Source organism: Salpingoeca rosetta (assembly GCF_000188695.1).
Source record: "Salpingoeca rosetta unplaced genomic scaffold supercont1.10, whole genome shotgun sequence".
Classification (NCBI taxonomy): Eukaryota; class Choanoflagellata; order Craspedida; family Salpingoecidae; genus Salpingoeca; species Salpingoeca rosetta.
In genome coordinates, this window is record NW_004754924.1 from 839,538 (window position 1) to 863,168 (window position 23,631).

Genomic DNA, 23,631 nt, shown 5'->3' on the forward strand with positions numbered 1-23,631 from the left:
TGGGTGCTGGCGGTGGTTGGAGGTGTGGAAAAGTGGTGAGGAGTGCAATGAGGAGGGGAGGGAGAGGGAGGGGATGTGAGAGGGAGAGGGAGAGATTGATTGGGGGATGGGGGTAGAGTAGAGAGAGAGAGAGAGAGTGTGGCACACACACACACACACACACACACACACACACACACACACACACACACACACACACACACACACACACACACACACACACACACACACACACACACACACACACACACACACACAAATTCAAACAAAGCCCGCCGTCCGTCGTGACCTTGACGACCTCCAACCAACGTCCAGTGAGAAAGTTTGTGATGATTTTGAATTTGGCACAAATTTCTCCCGCGCACGCTAGCTTGCTCTGCCACCTCATCTTGGTTGTGCCACTCACCCCACTCGCCTCGTCCAGTGACTCTGTCTGTGTTTACAATTATTACAACCCCCACGCTCGCCTTCGCCTGTCCTCTCCTGTCTCTCAACAAAGGAGATGGCCATCTGTTCAACCCTACACCTCCTCCCCTGCCCTCTTGTGCCTTGACACGAAACTCCTACCCCATTCTTAATGTGTTGGTGTGGGTGTTGGTGTGGGTTGGCGACTGTCCTTTCAGCTTCTGTGATGGCAGCGGTGGCAGTGGTGGTGGTGGTGGTGTCCTACTTGGTCCCACGGCTCTTGCATGGGGTTGTTTTGTTGTTGGTTCATCTCCGTTCTGCTTTACCAAAGCCGCCAGCGAGCATGTTCCTTTGCCGTTTCCATCTTTCGCTTGCTTGGCTGCTTGGAGACCTCAGCCCAAAACACCGCACCCAGAATGTTCGGGGCTCATTGTGCCTGCGACCCTACAGCCGCCATGATCGTTTCCCCCCCCGCTTGCAGCGCTGAAGCGTGGCTTGCTTCAGCCTGCGTGTGGATTATGCGCCGTTTCGCACGCTCTGGTCCCACCACCACAATAGTGATTCGTGCCAGTGTTTTACACACGATGATGCGCGTTGAAACACCAAAGCGAACCCACAAAGGAGGCAAAACACCAACCACACCACTGTTCATTTTTTCCTGCCCTGCGATTGTGCCTTCCTTCCCTCTGAGACCAACGCATGAGTGTCAGTAGCAGTGGTTGCTGTCGCTACACCGACCCTGCTCCAGTTCATGATGGCCTTGACAGTGTTCCTTGCGTCACTGCAACGAGTTTGCTTGCATGATGACGAGCTGGCCTTGATTGTTTTTCGTAGCATGTGACATGACTCAGTGGCATGGTCCTTCTTCTTTCCCCTTGAGCCTCCCTCCTTTTGCACACCAAGCAGGATGGCTGTCATCCCGCGACCCCTAAGATGCGTCGCAGTGGGGCAGCCAACCAGCCAACCAGCCGATGCACTAGTGATCGTCAAAGGCCGAAAGCAAGTTCGACAACCAAAACGTCGCTCCTCAATGATGTGATGATTTGATGGTGACTCACTTGTTACGGTTTTCGCGCCGGACCAAGTTGACTCTGTCGTTTGCCTTGCCCCTCTTTGCAACCGGCCAACACCACCTTCGTCTGACAACAACTCAAGCATCATGCACCCTCGCCGCGGTTTTGGCGGGAAGCTCTCCTCCTGGTATGGTCCTCAGTCCCAAGACTTCGTTGCCGCATCCTCCGTGCATGCGAGCTTTTGTGTGTGATTTTGCTGACAAGAAGCCTGCAAGCAAGCCTTATCCTTCACCACTGTTTTCTCCATCTTGGTTGACCCCATGCGGGAATCTCGTATGCTGGTGCACTCGTACAGGGAGGGGATGAATGACCCCACGCCTTCCGAGCGTGAATCATCTTCACCCAGGTGTGTTTGCGTTGCATGTCAGTGGTTCCACGCGTGGTTGTCGTCACTTGCACCGCCAGTCTGACAGACCTTACAACCACTCGCTTGTTTGATGCATTCAGTACCGGGAGCAGGCAACCTCCCGGCCAGACCACCGGTGAGCCGGTGGTGCTTGTCAGATACGTTGTCTGCCTTTGATGACTTGCACAATCCTCACCAACACTGTCTGTTCTCCCACGCTTCTATGCTTTTGCAAATGAACAAGATGAACATGATGAACAAGATCATCGCCATCGCCTGGGTGAGTGGGCCATAAGTGCAACCTGCCTGCGTTTCGCATGCCCACCGACCCTGCGTCTGCTTGTTTGGTGCCAAGCCCATCCTCACCACTGTCCTCGAATGCTTCACTCTCGCACACACACACACACACACATACACACGCACACACACACACACACACACAGCCCAGGACTTCATAGAGGCCAACGTTGACGAGTTGAACGATGACGGTTCTGACGACGTTATCCTCCACCTAAGCGGTACGTGCTTGCTCTTCCTTCGTGCTTATGTGTTGCTCTGATAGTCATCGGTGCCTGCAGGCAGTGTTGGCGTCTGTGTGCGTGGTTGCCTGTGTGCGCGTGTGCATGTACACTGAACTCTCTCTTGTCATTCCACGCGCTTGTTTCTTCAGAGCATGAGGAAGTCTCCCTCGCCCAGCAGAGGGTGAACTCCCAAAATAACCAGCAGTCGCAACAACTTCTGTCAAGCTGCATTCCGCAAACCGATGCAGACGCTCGAACCACACAGCTCTCGTCCCAGGGCGTGCCAACAGGTACGGCGTTGTTGCTCCCGTCAAAACCTATCGCCGTGTGAATGTTGTGCTTTGGCGTGTTTGTTTCGGCGCGTGTATTCTTCAAACAGACAAACTTGTGTGTGTGTGTGTGTGTGTGTGTGTGTGTGTGTGTGTGTGAGCGTGTGTGAAACGGTTTCATACTTACTCGCGAGTGCTCAACTCTCGTTGCTGCCTGTTGTAGGAACGCACAGCGACGAAGACAGTGTCGCTGAGAACGAGCAGGGCCGTGCTGTTCCTATCCATGACGGAGGCGCTGAAAACGGCACGAACAAGACCCTCGACCACCACCACCGCGACCCACCTGCTGTTGGTTGTGACGGCAATGACGGCAACGGCGGCAACGACGGCAACGAGGACGATACGAACACCACCACCCCTACCACCATCGCAACCACCGTTGACAATGACAAGAGCCTCGACCACCACCACCACCACTGTGACCCACCTGCTGTTGGTTGTGACGGCAGCGAGGGCGACAACACGGCCGACAACACCCGCACTCAGGTCACTGACCCTTCAATCGATCACGGCAACAACACCCGCACTCGGGTCACTTACCCTTCAATCGATGGCAACAACACCCGCACTCAGGTCACTGACCCTTCAATCGATCACGGCAACAACACCAGCACTCGGGACACTGACCCTTCAATCGATAACGGCAACAGCACCAGCACTCGGGACACCGACTCTTCAATCGATGACGGCAACAGCACCAGCACTCGGGACACCGACCCTTCAATCGATGACGCCAACAACAGAGCACAGGCATTTGTGACCTTCATGGCACTTCTGACCTCTCTACGAAGTGGGAGTGAGAATGGCAGTGCAAGGAATGACGACGGTGGTGCTGATGATGTTCTCCTCGACCACACTGAATTTATTGCTCGGGCGAATGAGGTGGATGGCGATTCCGTTGACAGTGCTGTTGAGGGCGATGGCAGCAACAATGAACCTGGTGATATTGGCGGGTTTTTCATCGGCCGTCCAGTTCCTGGAACTGCTGTTGCAGTTGATAGCGACAGCGACAGCGACAGCGATGACGACGACGGCGACGAAGCTGGTGACAGCGGCATTGACACCGACACGGACGAAGAAGCTGGTGACAGCGGCATTGACACCGACACCAACGACTAAAAGAAAAGCAGTTGGTTTGGGCTGAGGGAGGGGGTTCACCTGACGATCACTTGATTGAGCGGGTTCTGTGCGTCCTTTTGTTGTGTGTGTGTGTGTGCGCGCGCGCAGATGTGCTTGCGTGTGCCGGGCTGTTGTGTCAGGATGGCCCATGTGCGTTCTCCTGTGTGTGTGTGTGTGCATGTGTGTGCGTTTGTTTTTTCTTGCGCTTCGCGTGCGTATGCCTACCTCATCCTCTTATCCGTCTGTCTTGCGTGCGTGTGCACGTGTTTCTGTGAGTGTGACATGATATGCGCATATGTTGCGGGCCGTTTCTCTCTCTCTCTCTCCCCACCCCCCTTGAGTTTTGTTTCTCAGCTGTCCTGTTGGACGGCCATTCCGTTTGCTTTCAGCCTATCCCTCCAGCGCCCCTTGCCAGGTGTTTCAGTCATGTTGCTGACGATACACAGTGCACGTGATCTTCGCATCCGCACAACAGACAACAGCCAGAACAGCCAGAGTGATGTGATACGACACCATAAAATTCACCAAACGGACACCACCACGACCAAAAGCAACCATGAGCGAACAACCTTCCGCCGCGCTGTGCCATGCGCTGGACCGGGCAGCGACGTTGCTGAAGGAAGGTTGGAAGGATGACCCTGCGCAGCAGGCATCCCCAGACCTTGCTCGCCTTCTCATCGAACTCCATTCACAAACGACAGGTGCGTGTGTGAGAGAGTGAGTGAGTGAGTGTGTGAGAGAGTGAGTGAGTGAGTGAGTGAGTGAATGAGTGAGTGAGTGAGTGAGTGTGTGTGTGTGTGTGCGTGAGTGTGTGTGCGTGAGTGTGTGTGAGTGAGTGAGTGAGTGAGTGAGAGCATCATGCTGTCGCACATGATCATCACTGCAGCGCACAACCCCTTCACTTGACCTGCACCTCCTTGCTGCTGTGATTGCGAATTCGCGCCCTTCTGCCTCTCCCTCTCACGTACACACTCACACAAACACGTGTGCAGCTGCCCTTGAGCACCTGGCTTCCGTGCCAGGTCACGAGCATGAGGCGGCAGACCATGGCGCGCGACACGATCACCATGAGCACGACGATAAGGCAGAAGGAGGCAAGGGCATGGCCACGCTGCACACGATTCGGCGGTACTTGGCGCAGCAACTTGAGTCCCAAGGCTCACTTGCCGCGGATGAAGAGCTGCACTATCCAGACCGTGGCGAGAACTCCGACTGCAACGAGCAGAACACCCTGTCCGTTGACAGTTTCCTGTTTGACGCGGATGATGTCGATGACATGATTGACGCCGGTGATCTTCCATCGCACTATTGCCAAGACTGCGGCTCGCGTAACATCAGTCGCCTCAGTGAGTTTCTGCATGAAGGGAAATCGACGTGCATGCGTGCGTGTGTGCGTGTGTGCATGTGCATGTGTGTGTGTGCAAGTCATGTGTTCTTGTGTGTGTGTGTGTGTGCAAGTCATGTGTTCTTGTGTGTGTGTGTGTGTGTGTGTGTGCAAGTCATGTGTTGTGTGTGTGTGTGTGTGTGGTTGTGCTCGTATCAATGCGTGTTTGCATGCATGCACGCGTGTGTGCTCGCTCATGCTTACCGCCACCCGTTCTCCTCCCTACGCTCCAACACTGGCAGCGTTCATCTCGCACTCCATGTCGCTGCACCAGCTCAAGTTCATGTACAACACCATCATTCCGCAATATTGCCCAACCGTCCGCCACGTGGTCGATATCGGCTCCCGCCTCGGCGCCGTTCTCTTTGCGGTGCGCCATCTTGCCTCACTGGTCGCTTGTCCCACAGTGCGGACTTGCGCACGTGCGTGTGTATGTGTGTGCATGTGTGTATATGCGTGTATATGTGTGTGTATATGTGTGTATGTGTGTGTGCGTTGATGCTTTGGCTGGGCCAACATTGTTCTCTCTCTCTCTCTCCTCTGCTCCTTGCTCACACACACACACACACACACACACACACACACACACACACACACACACACACACACACACACACACACACACACACACACACACACACACACACACCCCGCTCATGCTGTTTGTGTGTGTCTCGCACCTCACATGTATCCGTGCTCAGGGCTGTTGCCTTCGACCCGATCTCACGTACACTGGCGTGGAGGTGAACAGCACCTATGCCGCGCAGCAACGCGACGTCATCGATAAGTTCAACCTCAAAGCCATCAATGTGCGTAGATTCATCAGGGGCAGGCACATTATCATACCTGTGTGCTTGAACAGATTTCAGCGTTCTCCCATCTATCATTGTCAACTGCTTTCGCGTGTGCGGGCACCATCAATGAGCATGCTTGATGCCGGGGTTTCCATGTTGCCATATCCGCTCATCCTTGGTCGTGCTGCATCGCATTACAGGTGGTGGAAGGCGATGTTCGGCAACACACAGATCTGCTACAACAAGGTCGGTTGTTGCGCTGCTTCGCGCGCTTCCTTTTTCTTGCACCTTACTGTCCCCGTCGTGTCTGCACCATCGCATTCACTGCTGGCACTTCGCGCGCTTCCTTTTTCTTGCACCTTACTGTCCCCGTCGTGTCTGCACCATCGCATTCACTGCTGGCACGTGCTGCTGCTGTTGTTGGTGGCACACTTTGGTTGCGGCTCACCCGTTGTCGCTTCTTCGTGCATCCATGGAACCAGCGGACCTGGTTGTGCTTCACAACGTGTTTGAGTTCTTTGGCGACAAGGCCTACAGCCAAGAGTGAGCAGCGCTTGTGTTTCTGATGCCAATGCAATCGTGTTGCTCTTCCGTGCGCATGAGCGGCGTATGATGCGTAGTGATTACAGCACACCTCTTTCCCTGCCTGCTTGTGACAGTATCCAAGTTGCTCAGTGTGCCTGACGTTCCTTTCTCTCCAGGTTGTGGCTGACTGTGCTCCAGGCGCTTACGCGTTCCAACACGTTTATTCTCTCCGTCCCGGCCATTGAAGAGTCTCTGGACACCATTGGGGTACGCCATGGCCGCACGCAGCATGTTGTCGATGTACCCGGCTGTTTGCTGAAGTGTGTGCGTGTGTGCGTGTGTGCGTGTGTGTGTGCGTGTGCGTGTGCGTGTGCGTGTGCGTGTGCGTGTGCGTGTGCGTGTGCGTGTGCGTGTGTGCGTGTGTGTGTGCGTGTGCGTGTGCGTGTGCGTGTGCGTACGTGTGCGTGTGCGTGTGTGCGTGTGTGCGTGTGTGCGTGTGCGTGTGTTTGTGTGTGTTTGTGTGTGTTTGTGTGTGTGTGTGTGTACGCGCTTTCTCTATGTTCTTTGAGCAGCCAACACGTGCTCGCCATATGTACACGGCACGCATGTTTCACACCATCCCAACTCAACTCACTTCCTGACCCCCAACTCCCATGCATCATCTGTCATCGCCACCAGCTGCCGTCGTCGTCCATGTCGCATCTGAAGCGCGTACCCATCGCCTACCCAGAACCCGTTGATGAAGACGACGAGTTTGCAGAGGACGCAGCAACCATGTTCCTCTACACCGTGGTGCGTTGGAGTGGATGCAGTGTCCATGGATGCGGTGTTTCCATGGCAGTGCTCGCCATTGTCACAGTTTTCATCACCCATCACCGTGAGGCAGTTCTGTCTTCCTTTCCGTCTTCCCTTCCCTTCCCTTTCCTTCCCTTCCCTTCCCTTTCTTTCTTTCCTTCCTGTCCTTTCCTTTCCTTTCCTTCTCTCTTTCTTCCCTTCTTTCTATTTTTGTCTCTCAATCCTCTTCCCTTTCGCTATCTCCACTTCTGGGCCTGTTGTCCGCCACCATTGCTGCAATTCCCAACTCCACAACAGCTGGTGGTTGGTGGGCAACGTGAATCAGCATTGCGTCGCACATTCTCGTGCGCGCGCGTCTGATGGCCCGAACATCAACACGACTGCAATCCCTCCGCTCCTGTCCCAGCCCTCTCTGTTTGCTGTAGACATGTGTGTGTGTGTGTGTGATTTTCGCGTACTGTCATTTCATTGGTGTGTTTGTTTGGTGGCTGTGGATGGGAGCAACATGGAGGATCGCAACGGGCTTCACAGGACTGACTGAGCGAGTTGTTCTCTGTGCAGAAGTATCAAAGCCCAGACACACACACGACACACACGCACACACACACACACACACACACACACACACACACACACACACACACACACACACACACACACAAACAGGCGCACACGAGACACACGACACACACACACACACACACACATATGCACACTTTGCGTTCACTCACTCATCGTGCTTGGGCGCTTACAGGTTGAACCTCACGTGGAGAGTGATGAAACGTCAAGAAACGCTGACAATTAATTGAATCGTAATTCAAACGTACATCGTGGTTGCACTTCCCTTTCTCTGGACACATGATTCTCCCCTTGTCTCCTTCTCCTACTTTGTGACTAAGCTTGCTTGCTTTCTTCAGCAGCTTGGACTTCGATACACGGCAACTTGCTGGGCAAAGTGACACTCTATTCCTGGTTCGAAGCAGACAACACCTCAACAAGTGCAAACACACACAGACACACACACAGACACATACACAGGCACTGGCATAGACACGCACAAACAGACACAGACACGCGCAGACACAAACACACACACACACACATTCAAACACAAACACACATTCAAACACACACACACACATTCAAACAGACAGAGGCGTGTCCTGGTTGGGAGCTAAGTGGGGTGGGAGGTGGCAAGCGGCTGAAGATACCGCTGCTGGCAGCGCAGCAGCTGCAATCGAGGCAGCAGCGAGCTCGAGTGTGTGCCGCGAAGTTTAAACGCCGCCTCATAGAAGTATATGGTCTCCTATCACCAATGTCAACCGCGCGGGAGCAGAAGAATATGCAGATGAGAGGACCGTAGGTTGGGGGGGGGAAGGAAAGCAAATATGCAACAGCAACAAGCAGCGCGGAGAAGCAAGCAAGCAAGTAATACACAGACACAGACACATAGACACAGACACAGACACACAGACACAGACACAGACACAGACACAGACACACACACACACACACACACACACACAGACAGCGTCGCATCAACGCGAGTGGCCGCACCTCTGTTGATCTGCCGCCGAGACGGCTGAGGACATTGGCCATCGTCGTGTGGCAGACGGCATCAAGTGGTTCCATCTGAGGAAACACACGACACCAGCGGCAGTGGTGATGAGGAGGAGCATAGGGCGAACAAAGACGGGTAAAGATACACCAGCACACGAACACGCAGAGAAAAGAAACACAACTCGACACACACACACACACACACACACACACACACACACACACACACACACACACACACACACACACCAGACACAGACGCACAGACACAGCTAGCGAGGAGGGCGACCACCGGTTTCAGTCGCGCGTATTCCTCTATTACTCTGGGCCGTGTAGGCGTGGTTCTGTTCAGGAGAAATCGTTTAGTGGATGAACGTAGAGTTCTCCTCTCGGAAGTGGATTACAATGCTACTCTATCCGCCGTACTTGGTCGAGGGTCATGCGCGGATTACAATAGATAAGTTCGACTGGAAGTAGGAGGTCTGGACAACAAAGTGGGGCTATAAATTAAGAGGAGTTTTACAGAATAGCCTTTAATGATGTTTGAGTTGGCATGTCCTTCCGGTCTTAATGAGCGCTACCGGCCCACAGACACAGACACAGACGCACAGACACAGACGCACAGACACAGACACAGACACACACTCAGACACACACGCACGAGTTTATTTACCCTGATGGCAGTTTCCGCTGCGGCCATGGCGTCCACGAGGTGGCCACCATGACTCAGTGCATTCGCAAGCCTGTTGTCCGTGGATGAACACACACACATGCGCATGCGCATAGAGTGAGGGATTGAGCGCGAGGCAAGTGTGCATTGGACAGTGGATGGCGGGAATGCAAAACGACAAATGGTGGTCGAACCCGATGAAGATGTGAAGGTGTTGACGTCGAGGCGCGAACGCATACGCCGTGCGAAGACACTCAACCGCCTGCACGCGTTCCGTGTTTGCACATGCGTGAGCATTATGTGTGCAAGGTTTTGGAGAAAAGCCAGCGACCACCAAGTGCGTGTACAGACAGACAAGCACACAGACAAAGACACAGACACACACACAGACAGATAGACACACACATACACACACATGAAACACCACTTCTCTAACCTGTGAAGTGTTGCCTGTGCCACGCCAGAAGAACGACGCAATGTAGTTTGCTTGCCAGTGTGTTGGCTCTCGCTTGAGCAATTCGGTGGTGCGGATCGCAAACTCCTTCACACCCAGCCCGGGCTCCCTGGTTGTGGGAAATGAAGTGCAAACACACACACACACACACACACACACACACACACACACACACACACACACACACACACACACACACACACACAAGGCAACAATGTCATACACGCGTGAGTGGTTGCGTACCTACATTATGAAAATGGTGAAAAGCAATTCGCTGATAGTAACAAATGAAGTAGCATTGGGCCAACTCACTCGAGCTGGGCGATCATCGCTTGAATGTCTGTTTCCTCCGGCACACGCTCTTTGTTGTCGTATCGGTTCGCAACGGCATGAAGCGCATCCAGTGCCTGCGGTGGTGATGGCAAAGATGACAATGGTGACGATGATGACGATGAGCGCTTTTCCAAAGGCGTGAAAAGCGAAGCAGCAGCGATTGTGACAAACACTGACATCGAGAGACACACAAGCACAGGCAGACAGCAAGACAGGCACAGACAGGCACAGACACACACAGACACACACGCATAAACCTACACACACACACACACACACACACACACACACACACACACACGCACAAACCTGCACAAACAAACACAAGCACACACCACATGATCCATGGCGGCAGGTGGGCGACATATTGGGAGCTTGAAGCCGACTTGCTTGCGCTGGGACTCGAGTGATGGGGCAGATGCGATAGACGCCAATTCGTCGCGCAATAGCGCAACATCGTCCGCCAACCACGTGCTGCCGCCAGTGCTCGCCTCTTCCTCAACCAGACGCTCCATCACCGCCCATGCAGACTCCTGCAGCGTCAGCGATCCCTCACCATCACCATCACCATCACCATCATCGCCACTGCTGCCACCACGACGACTGCGCCTCGCCCTCTTGCTCCTCCTCTTCTTCCGCCTCCGAGCGGCGCCACCGCGGCCATCGTCGCCGCCATCAAGACTGTCGCCAGCAGCGCCGAGCACGTCGCCATTGACCATGGAGATGATGGACAGTTTCTCCAGCTCGTGCAGTGTCGGCTCCGGCAGTTGCAGCCGCTCCGAGCACTCCGCAGCCGTCGGCCACGAAGGGTCCGCCAGCACCTGTGAGTGAGTGAGCGAGTGAGGGAGAGAGGGTGCGCGCGTACGTGTGCCGTGTGTACATGGAGGAAAGTCAGCGTGAATGACAGTCCCATGGTGCATCAAGTTGAGACATGTGCGTCTCGTAGCGTCTAGTTGTTGTTTTTGCACGGGCAAACGCAGCACAGGAAGCAGATAAAAAACGTCACACCTGCACGGCTGTTTGGTTCGTGTGGCCCACGAGGGCGTTGTCGACAAACTCAATCAACGTCGGGATGGACGGAGACTGGAGGTTGTACGAGCAAATGCATGCACACATGAGATGAGCGTGAATGCACACATGTCAAGCTCTGAAACATCAAATCTGATAGCCACAACAACAGCAACAACAACAACAACAACCACAACATGATTGTGTGAGCCACACGAACGACTCACGGTGGTGATCAAGCGCGAGGCTACAGGGTCCGACGTGCTGCCACCATCATCACGATCATCATCATCGTCACTATGAGTGTGGTGGCTGTTCATGCTGGTGATAGCGGCGTCAACGAGCGCCTTGCCCTCCTGCTGTTGCAGCTTGAGCGAATCCACTGTCCAAAGTGGCCGCATGCACCCGTGAGGTCAGCCTTCAGTAGGAACAGATGCAATGGTTCGAGCACAAGCGGAGTCGGTGCGACACACAGCCACAGGCACGACACAGACACAGACACGACACAGACGCGGACACACACAGACACACAGACACACACAGACGACTCACACACACACACACACATACACACACACATTCACGCACACACACACACATTCACGCACACGCATACGAGCAATACACGGCAGCCGCACCTGGGTCGAGGTCGTGGAGCATGGCGTCGAACGGGGCGAGGTCAGCGAGCTGCGGGTCGTTCATCTCTTGCTTTTCCTCCTCTGTGCGCAGGCGGAGTTTGTACTGCAGCGACGACAGCAGCCGTTCTTCCGGTTTGGCGCGCGACTCCATCTTCTGTCGCAGGAACACCGTGCGCAAACGCTCCTCCGCATCGTGCAGTTGCGACTGACAACACACACGCACACACATGCGTAAACATACGTCAATGCAGGCAGGGTGTCACATGGTCACACACACAAGAAGACCAGCATCAAGTAATCCACATCAGATATTTTCGATCGAGCATCATACACAGACCAGTCAACTTCACGGATCCCCAAATAAGCAAGCAAGACACCAGCGGCACCTTGAGCTGTGCGACCTCCGACGACTCATCGTACGCCTCCACAATCTGCTTCAGGTGTTCAAGGCGATCCTTGAGGGCACGCGCATCCTTCACCTGGCGATGCAGTTGCTCTCGCGCAGCCCGCTCCTGTCGCCACACACACACATACACACACGCACGCACACACACACACACGCACGCACACACACACACACGCACGCACGCACGCACGCACGCACACACACACACACACACACACACACACACACACACACGCACAAACACAGCCATACAATCACGTACATGAGCAGTTACAAGCAAAAGGACACAGACACAGGCAGATAGACACAGATACGTACACACGGCAACACAAGTGGCGGACAAGGCGTTGTGTCTCACCTCCTTTGTCTCCTGTTCGCTGTACATGTTGGCAAGCGGATACTGCTGCGCACACCTGTGATGCAAGGAGAAGTTGGGACAGCAGGCGTGACCGGTGTTGATGAGTGAGAAACAGGGGGGTTGGATGATGACCTTTTCAACCACCCAGAAGTAAGGCCAAGAAGACACAGAGACAAATCCTCGCGCATTCATCCACAAATGGACAAATGCCCTCACCTCACCCAACCCCGCCCCATCAACACAACAACAACAACAACAACAACAACAACAGCAACAACAACAACAGCAGCAGCAACAACAACAACAACAGCAGCAGCAGCAACAACAACAACAACAACAACAACAACAACAACAACAACAACAACAACAAGAACAACAATAACAACAACAACAACAACAGCAGCAGCAGCAGCAGCAGCAGAAAAAGGCTAACATGGCGCGGCGAAGGGAGTGTTCAGCGAGCTGGAACGAGGGCTGGTAGCGCAGGGCGTCCTTGTAGTGCTCAATGGCCTCCACAAGCTCCGTGCGCGTAAACAGGACATTCGCCAGCGTGAAGTGGCAGATGGCGCGGTGGTGCTGTGTCGTGGCCAGCGCAACCTCCGCCACAGCACGCGCATCTGGTCGGGCAAATTGGTGGTGCACGGGTGCCATTTGGTGAGTGGAAGTCAAGAAAATATGGGAGAGAGACCAAACCAAACACAGGATCAAACCACAAAGAGGGACGTGCAGACGGACAGGCCGAAACGCAGACAGACACGTGAAATACTCCCAGACAGACAAACAGATACACAGGCACACACAACGCGAACACACAAATGTATCCTGCGAACCTGCGAGGGAGTTTCTGCGCAGGAGAATGTTTGCGGCGTTGATGAGAGCGACGTCCTTGTACTCTGGCGGCGAGTGAAACAGCGATGCGCGGATGCATCGAATTGCCTCCGTGTGTTTCCCTTGCACGCGCCAGTACAGCGCAGCAAGGTCATACAGCGCCCAGATCGCTGCGTGTACGTCCATGTGTACGTGTGGGTGTGGATGTTTTGATGTGGATGTGTGGATGTGTGGTTTGGTGTTGGGATTGGACGGGAATGCCAAGGAGGAGGAGGAGGAGGCAAGATGGTGTGAGGTGGTACTGTGATTTTGAACATGCACGGGCTTTTTGCATGGCATTCAAGCAAGCAAGCACATGCAAAACGGTCGTCGGGTGACAACAGTGAAATCACCAGCACAGGTGCCAAAAGCACACGTGAGCAACACGACACTACTGACTTTCGTGGCCGCTGAGCACGTCAGCAATCCGATGACCAAACTCGTCCACAGGCATCGCAAACCCTGGACCACAGAGTATCAGAGTCGGTGAATGGACGGTAAGCAGTACAGTTTCAACTCTGCATACAGCACAGGTCGCTGCTTTCCACCACGGGACGAACAGACAGGCAGGCAGGAAGACAGATAGATAGATAGATAGACAGACAGGCAGATAGACAGATCGATAGACAGACAGACAGACATACAGACACACACACACACACACAGAGACACACACATACACACAACCACACACAACCACACACACACACGCACACAAACACACACACACACACACACACACACACACACACACACACACACACACACACACACACACACACACACACACACACACACACACACATACGCGGCCCTGACCGAGCAAATGCTGGGCAATGTCCTTGAGTCCCGTTTCCTCCGGGTACGTGCTGCCGGGGCCGAGGGAGGCGTTGATGGCGAGCGACGGAATGCGGTCCATCGTGCCCGCGCTGAACACAACTTGCCCCTGCGTGCAGAACGGCCTGGCAAAGTACGACGTAAGGTATTGGCACGAGCGTGAGAATGGAGCACAAGGTTTGCAGAGCGCGAGGAAATGAAAGGATTTGCAGGACTCAAGTGATCGATGCGCAAACACACCCACACCCAGACACAGGCAGACCCACCCACCACAAACACCCACAAACCCCCCCCCCCCCCCCCCCCCCCCACACACACACAACTCACTGCTGGAATTTGGTGTTTGGAGGGATGCGAATTTTTGTTGCGAGGAGGGTCTGCAGGGAGAGGTCGTAGTCGGGAACAGGCGGCAAGAACGTGCTGGGGAGAAAATGAACAAGCACAGCAGGAGCAGGATGGCGGCGAGAGATGAAGGAGAATAGAGACGTGAGGGCAGAAGTCAAGGATGAGAAAAATGGGCAGGTAAGAGACACAGAGAGACACAGGCACAGACAGACGGGCAGACAGATGGACAGACAGGCACACACATACACACATACACACACACACACACACACACACACACACACACACCAACCGACCTTGAGAACTCATCCCATGACGGCATCCTGCGCATTGCGCGCGTGCACTTGTCGGCGGTGATGAAGTCCTCCTCCTCAAAGGGAAGGTGGCGCCGCGCACCGGAATGCGTGTCCGCAGACGTGCCGGGTTTCACGCCAACGGCCATTGTGGGCTGCAGCGATGCGTCTTCGAGGTCGTTGGGGTCAAAGATGCCCGTGTCAAAGTCGGATGCTTTCGTCAACACGCCACTGTCACCACCGTCATCCTCGTGATCATCGCTGGTGTTGTCGTCTCCTTCGTCGGCAGCGAGGGGGGTGGTGGACTCGACAGCTTCTGCATACGCGTGCACAGGTGACACGATGATTCGCAACGGTGTGCGGATGCAGTGATTGTCGAGTGAAAAACTCACATCACACAGACGTGACCACACAAGCCGCACGCCGTCTCAATCAAACACAGAAAGACTTTGAAGACGGGAGGGGAAATGAAGCAAGACACGGCCAACAGGAGGGCCGCAGCAGGTCGCACTGCTCACCGTGTTCTGGGACGCATCTGTTGTTGTGCATATCTGCAACGAAGCCGTCAGCACAGCGGCAGTGGCCGTCGTCAGGATTGCAAGTGGCGTTTGCGGGGCACTGCTGGCGGTGACACGGCTCATCTGCACAGCGATCAACGCCGGCGCGTTGTGTGTGTGTGTGTGTGTGTGTGCGTGTGTGCGGTGAAAAGAGGGCGGGAGGGGAATAAAGACTTGTGTCAAGAGTGACGCGCAGGTGAAAGCGTTCACACACACACGCACACACAGACACACACACACACACGCACACATGTGTCTGCGGACCTTTGATGCAGATGCCATCCTCGGCCTTGTATCCGATGCGACAGAAGCAGCGGCCGCGCTGGCAGAAGGAGTTGTTCCCGCACACAATGCCAACACACTCCTCCGTCACGCACTGATGGCACAACCACAACAAAGATGGGCAGTGACGTTGAATGGTGAAGAAGTGAGAGGAGTCCAAACATGGCAAACGTACGCAATCGCAAACACACACGCATGCACACAATGGTTCGCAATCACACACACGCATGCACACAATGGTTCGCAATCACACAGACAGACACGCGCACAGACAGCACACGGCCCGCGTTACCTCTGGGCCGTATGCCTTGAATGGCGGGATGCACTTGCAGAGGCCGTAGTTTGGGTCGCACACGGCGTGCTCGACACAGTCGACACCGGCGCATGGATCCGCAACACACGCGCCGTTGGAGGCAACGTATCCCGGGCGGCAGTAGCAGCGCCCGCCACGGCACATCGCATTCGGCTGTTCACGCGGTGTGACGAAGGTCGTGTGTATGTGTGATTGTGTGCGATTGTGTGTGTGATTGCGTGTGTGTGTGGAGTGTGTACAGTCGAAAGGACCAAAAACAAACACACACGGACACACACGGACACACATGGACACACATGGACACACACACACACACACACACACACACACACACACACACACACACACACACACACACACACACAAAGCGCACCTTGCACTGGATGTCTTCGCACAGGTCGTCTGCAACGCACTGCCCCTGCACAGCGAGCCATCCGTCCATGCAGTGGCACTTTCCGTCCAGAGGATTGCACTCCGCGTGCGCCGTGCACGTTGCTCCGGCACACATGTCTGCACCACCGCCACAAGCAGCACCCGCAGTGTGTGTGTGTGTGTGTGTGTGTGTGTGTGTGTGTGCGTGCGTTTGTGTTTAACGCGTGTGTGTGGATGTGTGTGTGTGTGTGAATGTGAATGTGCGCTGTTCTCTGTGTGGCTTGTGTATGTGTTCATGGCAGTTGTGAGCGCGAGGCAAGGCCACAGCCGCGTGCACGGACCAGCTGTTGCCTCGTAATCAAAGTCCGCCCACGTCAGGTCCGGCGGGAGCACCTGAGCAGTTGTGCACATGTACATGTGTGTGTGCACATGCGTGACGGGCGAGTGTGTGTGTGTGTGTGCATAATGAGTGAGCGTAAATGATGTTGTGATGAGCAACACATCGTTTCACGCCATTACATCCCCGCCTCACACCAGCGCATGAGCACAACCCCCCCCCTCTCTCAAAGTGCACGGACCATGGTGAGGCGACGGAAGTTGATTTCGCGCTCGCGTCGGGCCGTTGCAGCCGCCGCCTTCACGTCGCTCAGCGTCGCAAGGAGAAACTCAAAGCCAAGCGTCAGCCCTGTCGTGGCGACGATGGTGGTGGTGATTGGTTGAGTGCAAGCAAGCGGAGGAATGCAGTGTGGTGCTCTGTGCACTGAGGACTAGACGTCCGAGGCAGTCGCGGCAGGGCATGTGCGGTTGTAGTGTGTAGTGTTGAGTAGTGCTGCATAGCGTGGTTATGTATTGTGTAGTGTTGAGTAGTGCTGCATAGCGTGGTTATGTATTGTGTGGTGTTGAGTAGTGCTGCATAGTGTGGTTATGCATTGTGTGGTGTTGAGTAGTGCTGCATAATGTGGTTATGTATTGAGTGGTGTTGAGTAGTGCTGCATAGCGTGGTTATGTATTGTGTAGTGTTGAGTAGTGCTGCATAGCGTGGTTATGTATTGAGTGGTGCTGTATTGGGCGGTGGTTGCGCACCGCGGTTGAGTTGAATCGCCTTTGCAAACGACGTCGACGCATCAACGGTTCGGTTGGCCGTCTGCAGCGGCGCGTGTTGCATGGTGAGTTGCAGATGAAATGCGCGGTGGTGCAAGGTGACACGGCGAAAACACGGTGATGACAATGATGATGGTATCAGACAACGAGCACAACATGAATCTTTCAGCACAGACGGACGGACGGCCAGACGGACGGACAGGCGTACACCCACCCACCAGGAGGATGATGCCTTTGAGCATGTGCGGAAGATAGAGGGAATCTGTTGTTGAGAGCGCTGAGTCAATCAGCACCAGCGCGTCCCCCGTTCGCTGTTTGTCACGTGCGGGCAACAAACAATACACAGCCAAGTGAACACGGGGTGGTAATGCGTGAACGCCCACAAAGCACTGATTCATTTGTGTGTGCACGTGCGGTTTGTGCACGCAAGGCCAAAACGCTGCAGTAGTCCGTTGCCTCACAGCACACAACCCAATCACACACGCACGCACACGCACACCCACCCACCCACACACACACACACCCACCCACCCACACCCACACCCACACCCACCCACACACACACACACACACACACACACACACGCACACACACCAGCTTCACCCTCTCTCTGTGCGTATGTGTACGTTAGCGCGGAGGAGGACGGCTGAGAGGGAGACGAGTGGGAGGTCGCGGAAGGGATCGGGGGCGAGGTAGAGCGCCCTGCGGAAACACTCCACGCTGCTCGACGCATCGCCACCGGCCCGCCAGTACAGCCCAGACAGGAAGTGCACGATCCACGACTCCGGGTACACAGCTGGCACGCGGTGGGGTGGTGATGGATGCGTGTGAGCGAGCCAGGCACGGAGATTGGGCATACGTGCACATGTGCACACGTGCGTGCTGTGTAAATGCGGTGTTTGAGCTCACGAACATAAATCACGCAGGTGCATGTACAGCACTTACAGAGTGCGTGGGCAAGACCACCACCAAGCTTCTTCAGGAACTTTGGGGGCACCGTCGTTTCGTCATCATCGTCCTAGGAACAAGGCATTGGGAGGTGTGCGGAGAGGAGGAGTGAGATGGGGCTGTGTCCAACGCCGTCATGCTGACGCAAGGGCCAGTTAAAGGCACCCACAGAACCAAACAGGCAGACAGACGGACACACACACACACACACACACACACACACACACACACACACACATATAAAACGCTACCTGAGCGAGTTCGAGCCAGAGGAAAGGGAGGAGGTGTGTTTCGGCGGTGCGTGGCAGGCCCTCCGAGCGAATCAGCGAAAACAGCGCCTGCGCATCTTTGCTGCTGCGCACAGCAACACACGCGCACGCATGTGAGCAGTGGTGGTGGCATGGCATGGCATGAGGGGGGGGGGAATCTTCGAACAGTGCAGTATTGCTGTTATTGATTTCACGTCCACACAATCACAATCACACGTGTTGATATTGCACCTGAGATTGAGGTCGGTGCAGATGGGCGCTTTGCCCTTGAATTTTGGCGGAATGGACTGAATGTCCACAAACTCGCGAGCACTGCGCACCAAGCATTAGTGAAGATGAGGGCGGGTGGTTTCGCAAGCAGAGAAACACACACACACCCACCCACATAACACACACCCACGCACACACACGCACACACACACATAACACACACACACACACACACACACACACACACACACACACACACACACACACACACACACACACACACACATAACACACACCCACGCACACACTCACACACAAACACTCACACACTCACACACACACACACACACACCACAGCAACGCCTGCATGCATGCAGCCAGCGCGGCTTACTCGAGGCCCTTGTGGGAGAGCATGAGGGCGAGCGGTTGGTGCAGGTCGAGAGTGGACACCGTCACGGCCGGGTCGTAGTCCCGCGTCTTCGCAAGCACATCCGGCATGTCCACCTGTCCACGGCGTCAATACGGCGCATGTGTGAATGACGTAAGAGTGTGAGTGTTTATGTGAGTGTGTGAGTGTAAATGAAGGCACACAAAGAAAACGTAGCCACGGCATGAGCGAGTGTGCGTGTGCGTGTGCGTGTGCGTGTGTTTACAGGTCGTACGCATCGCTGACCTTGAGGATGGAGAGGGCAGGCTTATCGAGGAAGTATGCTTCGTCGATGCGCGTGGCCGTGCTTCTGTATCGCCCGATGCGGTGGTCGTGGAACACAAACGCCGACAAGTGCTCCGAATGTGGATCAACGCTCTCAAACTCAAAGTCATCCTGGCGGTCAGTGGCAACAAACCATCGGGGGTGCAAAGGCAGACAAAAGGTGGGAAGTTAGCGAATGCACATGCGGCCGGTGCTGAGATGGAGCATGTACTGCATTCGTTCGTCGAGCGACAAGACAAAACAAAGGGTTGATAGACAACCACAGCAGTGGCACAAACCTCTGCACAAGACAACACAACACAGTACACTCTCTCACACGCACATGTTCATGACATACGCACACACACACACACACACACACACACACACACACACACACACACACACACACACACACACACACACACACACAAGCGCGCTCGTAAAAGCGGACACACATGCACTGACCGCTGGTGCAATGACGCCTGTGCTGGTGGCCATCCAGTGGTTGACTGCGGTGGCACATGCGACCAGCGCACAGACCACGGCGACTACCACGTTGCAAACCAACTGTGACATTGTGCGTCACCGACTATCACGATGAGCACAGAGCCAAGCACCGGCTGGTGATGGTGGTGGAGTGGGTTCTCTGTGTGCGTGTTCTGCTGTTGACCAGCAACAGCTCCTAAAACGGCGAGGGGTGCACCCTTGCCCAGCTAGTCCTCAGGTGCTTCTCACAACTGGTTCGAGGCGACAGAGCGGGCGTGCCGTTGCTCGCTCACGTTGCCACACGGAACGAACGATGCGTGGTCTGAGATGAAACGTGATTGGAGCAGAGTTGGTGGTGTCCAGCAGGCGAACATGAGTGAAACGGCATAGGAGTCGAGACATGTGCGCGTGCATGTGCGTGTGCATGTGCGTATGCGAGTGTGTGTTCGTGGCTGTGGCTGTGGCTGTGGCTGTGGCTGTAGGCGAGGCATCCGCACAGCGACAGAGTGCAAACCCGAAACACCCACGCACGCAGATCCCCCCCCCCCAAGTCTCCACCTCCACGCACCACTGTCGTCGTTGATGTCTTCGCTGCTGTCGTTCCACACGCGGCGACACGACACACAAAAAAAGCCAAGACAACCAGCAAGAAGGACAAGCAAGTAAGCAAGAAGCAAGCAAGCAAGCAAGCAAGCAAGCAAGTTGTTTTGCTGGATCGGCAGTGCAGTGTTGTTGTGGTGTTGCTGTTGCCGTGTTGTTGCCTTGTAGGAGTGCTCAATCATTTGGCATTGGAGTTGTAGCGAATCAGAAGGAAAGGGTGAGACTGTGAACGCAGCCCAAGCAACAAGAGCAAGGAAGCATGGACGTGCCTGCCTGGGCCAAGTGAGTTCTCACTCGTGTTTGTGTATTGTGGGTTGTGTGTAGTGTATTGTGTTGTGGTGTGTGTTGTGTGTGTGTTGTGTGTGTGTTGTGGTTGCTGCTCCTGCGTGCCTGTTGATGCCGTTCCTTGTTGTTGTGTGTGCTTTGGTTTGGTGAGTGCGTCTCTCATTGTGTTTGATGTGGCCGTGGGGACCCTCACAGGCGGTCGGGGTACCGCGGAACAGACAAGCCCACCGTGAGTGGCACTGCTGCCAAGGGCGGCGCAAGCACCGCTGCTGCGCCACCTGTTGCCAAGCAAACGTCAATGCGGGAGCACTTTGCACCCCCACAGAAGGAAGCCCTGCAGACCAAGAGGTACGATAGGGGAGAGGGGAGGAGAAGAAGGAGTGTGTGTGTGTATGTATGTGAATGTGTGTATGTGTGTGCGTGCGTGTGTATGTATATGTGTGTTTATGTGTGTGTATGTATGTGTGTGTGTGCGTGCGTGTGTGTATGTGTGTGTATGTGTGTTTATGTGTGTTTATGTGTGTATGTGTGTTTATGTGTGTTTATGTGTGTGTGTGTGTGTGTGTGTGTGTGTGTGTGTGTGTGTGTGTGCTCGTGCGGTCGCAACTTGCGCGGTCGCAAGCGCACAGCGCTCACTCGTTGAACCTCGGTTGAACCGCGTGCGTTTCATCATGCAGGGTTCCAAACGCATCGTCCATGGTTCCCGGGCGCCACGAGCGGCACTACCCATCCGAGTCCCTGCGCATGGGCCCTCCGCTCAAGGTTGTGTGTGCGTGTGTGTTTGTGCTCACCAACGTATGCTCAGGCCCACAAGTGGCGGCTGTCTGTGTCACGATTGATGACGCATGTGCCAGGGCCTGTGTCAGTGCTTGCCTACATATACTGATTGTGCTGTATTTGCAATACACACACACACACACACACACACACACATGTTCCAACCACTGTACAGGCGCAGACAAAGACACCCAAGGCCAAGGTCCCCACTGGCGTGAGGCTGACACAGACAACCACCAACCGGCAAGAGTTTGGTGTGCATGCTGCCTCAGCACAAGGTTCGCCACAGTTTGAAGAGTGAAGGGGCAGGAGGGCTATTGTATTGCTGGTGGTGATGGTGATGGTGGTGCTGGTGAAGGCGCATTGCTTGTGCGGTTGCAGTTCAACAGAAATAAGAGCACAAGAAGGCTTGCTGTGGTCCTGCGTGGCATGGGGTCCGTCGTTGTACCTCACGCCGTTGCACTTGCGTGGTGGTGTTTGCTGCGCACGCGTCCCTTGCAGATGAGAAGCAGAACGTCGACCTGGCGTCTCACAAGTTTGAGACGCGCGCCCCGAAGGTGGAGTACACCTTCTCTTCTTCAATCACACTTGGCTGAGCCAGTGGAGCGAAGGGGAAGGGTGAAAGTGGGGTGGGCAGATGGATGGTGACGACGTGAGATGTGTGCAGAGGACACGGGGGAGCAGAGTGTGCTTTCGTCGCTGAGCTGAGACAGGAAGATGCGATGTGATATGCAGTTGTGATGCAGTTGTGATGCAGTGATTGATTATGAAGTATGATTGCTTTGACACCCAACATAATGGCCTGCGCTTGTGATTGCGAGTGCAAGCCAATGATATGAAACCATGAACGCCATGCCACAAGCAAGCAAGCAAGCAAGCAACAACAGCAGCATCAACAATCAAAAACACCCAGAGCGGCAGGAGCAGCAAGCGGTTTACTCACCTCTGCGGGTGTGCACGCGAGCTGGATGGAGAAGGTGGTCCTTCAACTGGACAGGCGCCTGCGTGTTCGCGAGCGTGGGTGTGCCCTTCGTCATCGCGTTCGCCTCTCATCTCCAAAAGACGCGGCCCGCGATGATCTTGTTCGCTTCCCTGTTCTTGATGATGGCTGGGCGAGCGAATACGCTTCCGCAGTCAGGACACACGCACCGCTCCTGTATGTTGGAGTAACGACAGCACGAACCAGGCAAAGCCAGTGTCATAACTCAGCAAGCATGTGATGTAATGTAATAACACGTAGGTGCACACACAGAGTGTTCATGAGGTCATGGTAAGCGGACTTGCTCCTGTGCCCTTGCCCAAACCCACAGCCCCGCTCTGTTCTCTCTCTCCCTCTCTATGCATGTGCCTCTCTCCCTCCCTCGCTTTTCTTCGCTTCCTGCAGTGACAACACTGCCTGCTGACCTTGGTGTTATCCTTGACAATCTTGTGCAGGAACGTCTTGACAAGCTGGCCCTTGCCTTGCTTGCGGTACTTGAGCAGCATCCCCGAGCACTGCTGGCAATACACGCGGATGGTGGTCGCCTTGGATGCGACCAGCAGCGTCCGGTGCATGCTCTGTGTGTGTGTGTGTGTGTGTGTGTGTGTGTGTGTGTGTGTGTGTGTGTGTGTGTGTGTGTGTGTGTGTGTGTGTGTGTGTGTGTGTGTGTGTGTGTGTGTGTGTGTGTGTGTGTGTG

General features: G+C 54.8%; 5 protein-coding genes across 5 annotated transcripts; 3 read left to right on the forward strand and 2 right to left on the reverse strand.

Annotated features, from left to right (window-relative positions):
* Positions 1-2,068: 2,068 nt before the first annotated feature.
* PTSG_04483 (uncharacterized protein) lies at positions 2,069-3,793 on the forward strand (the record flags this gene model as incomplete). Its single annotated transcript, XM_004994519.1, has 4 exons — positions 2,069-2,104; positions 2,273-2,342; positions 2,495-2,635; positions 2,838-3,793. 4 exons carry the CDS (start codon positions 2,069-2,071, stop codon positions 3,791-3,793), a joined length of 1,203 nt encoding a protein of 400 aa, XP_004994576.1.
* Positions 3,794-4,320: 527 nt separating this feature from the next.
* On the forward strand, positions 4,321-8,257 carry PTSG_04484 (uncharacterized protein). Its single transcript, XM_004994520.1, has 9 exons — positions 4,321-4,494; positions 4,786-5,139; positions 5,420-5,547; positions 5,879-5,986; positions 6,172-6,217; positions 6,454-6,514; positions 6,673-6,763; positions 7,175-7,288; positions 8,046-8,257. The coding sequence occupies exons 1-9, from the start codon at positions 4,350-4,352 to the stop codon at positions 8,094-8,096; spliced, it is 1,098 nt and encodes a 365-aa protein (XP_004994577.1). The 5' UTR covers positions 4,321-4,349; the 3' UTR covers positions 8,097-8,257.
* PTSG_04485 (uncharacterized protein) lies at positions 8,239-20,534 on the reverse strand. The gene is made up of 33 exons (XM_004994521.1): positions 20,273-20,534; positions 19,787-19,936; positions 19,505-19,617; positions 19,135-19,215; positions 18,886-18,988; positions 18,632-18,704; positions 18,313-18,482; positions 17,904-17,996; positions 17,668-17,728; positions 17,163-17,269; positions 16,926-16,977; positions 16,586-16,722; positions 16,192-16,365; positions 15,882-15,993; positions 15,579-15,701; positions 15,064-15,376; positions 14,750-14,842; positions 14,405-14,547; positions 13,985-14,047; positions 13,549-13,716; positions 13,152-13,335; positions 12,719-12,773; positions 12,341-12,466; positions 11,955-12,159; positions 11,544-11,698; positions 11,317-11,391; positions 10,644-11,129; positions 10,288-10,382; positions 9,958-10,084; positions 9,716-9,783; positions 9,525-9,594; positions 8,849-8,923; positions 8,239-8,597 (listed from the first exon to the last, which is right to left on the reverse strand). The coding sequence occupies exons 1-33, from the start codon at positions 20,381-20,383 to the stop codon at positions 8,466-8,468; spliced, it is 4,293 nt and encodes a 1,430-aa protein (XP_004994578.1). The 5' UTR covers positions 20,384-20,534; the 3' UTR covers positions 8,239-8,465.
* A 437-nt stretch (positions 20,535-20,971) lies between these two features.
* On the forward strand, positions 20,972-22,808 carry PTSG_04486 (uncharacterized protein). Its single transcript, XM_004994522.1, has 5 exons — positions 20,972-21,175; positions 21,374-21,526; positions 21,856-21,940; positions 22,131-22,233; positions 22,457-22,808. Exons 1-5 carry the CDS (start codon positions 21,153-21,155, stop codon positions 22,549-22,551), a joined length of 459 nt encoding a protein of 152 aa, XP_004994579.1. The 5' UTR covers positions 20,972-21,152; the 3' UTR covers positions 22,552-22,808.
* A 196-nt stretch (positions 22,809-23,004) lies between these two features.
* On the reverse strand, positions 23,005-23,509 carry PTSG_04487 (uncharacterized protein; the record flags this gene model as incomplete). The annotated part of the gene is made up of 2 exons (XM_004994523.1): positions 23,005-23,109; positions 23,360-23,509. 2 exons carry the CDS (start codon positions 23,507-23,509, stop codon positions 23,005-23,007), a joined length of 255 nt encoding a protein of 84 aa, XP_004994580.1.
* Between the last annotated feature and the right edge of the window lie 122 nt (positions 23,510-23,631).

What these genes read in the sequence shown, in the direction of transcription:
- PTSG_04484 (XM_004994520.1), top strand. Translation starts at nt 4,350, where the DNA reads ATGAGCGAACAACCTTCCGCCGCGCTGTGCCATGCGCTGGACCGGGCA. An exon ending in CACAGATCTGCTACAACAAG is followed by an intron (nt 6,218 to 6,453) that starts GTCGGTTGTTGC and finishes CCATGGAACCAG; the next exon opens with CGGACCTGGTTGTGCTTCAC. An exon ending in AGTCTCTGGACACCATTGGG is followed by an intron (nt 6,764 to 7,174) that starts GTACGCCATGGC and finishes CATCGCCACCAG; the next exon opens with CTGCCGTCGTCGTCCATGTC.
- PTSG_04486 (XM_004994522.1), top strand. Translation starts at nt 21,153, where the DNA reads ATGGACGTGCCTGCCTGGGCCAA. An exon ending in GACGTGCCTGCCTGGGCCAA is followed by an intron (nt 21,176 to 21,373) that starts GTGAGTTCTCAC and finishes GGACCCTCACAG; the next exon opens with GCGGTCGGGGTACCGCGGAA. An exon ending in GAAGCCCTGCAGACCAAGAG is followed by an intron (nt 21,527 to 21,855) that starts GTACGATAGGGG and finishes TTCATCATGCAG; the next exon opens with GGTTCCAAACGCATCGTCCA.
- PTSG_04485 (XM_004994521.1), bottom strand. Translation starts at nt 20,383, where the DNA reads ATGTCACAGTTGGTTTGCAACGTGGTAGTCGCCGTGGTCTGTGCGCTG. An exon ending in CGTGCTCAGCGGCCACGAAA is followed by an intron (nt 13,717 to 13,984) that starts GTCAGTAGTGTC and finishes ACGTACACGCAG; the next exon opens with CGATCTGGGCGCTGTATGAC. An exon ending in TCGGCGGCAGATCAACAGAG is followed by an intron (nt 8,598 to 8,848) that starts GTGCGGCCACTC and finishes CATTGGTGATAG; the next exon opens with GAGACCATATACTTCTATGA.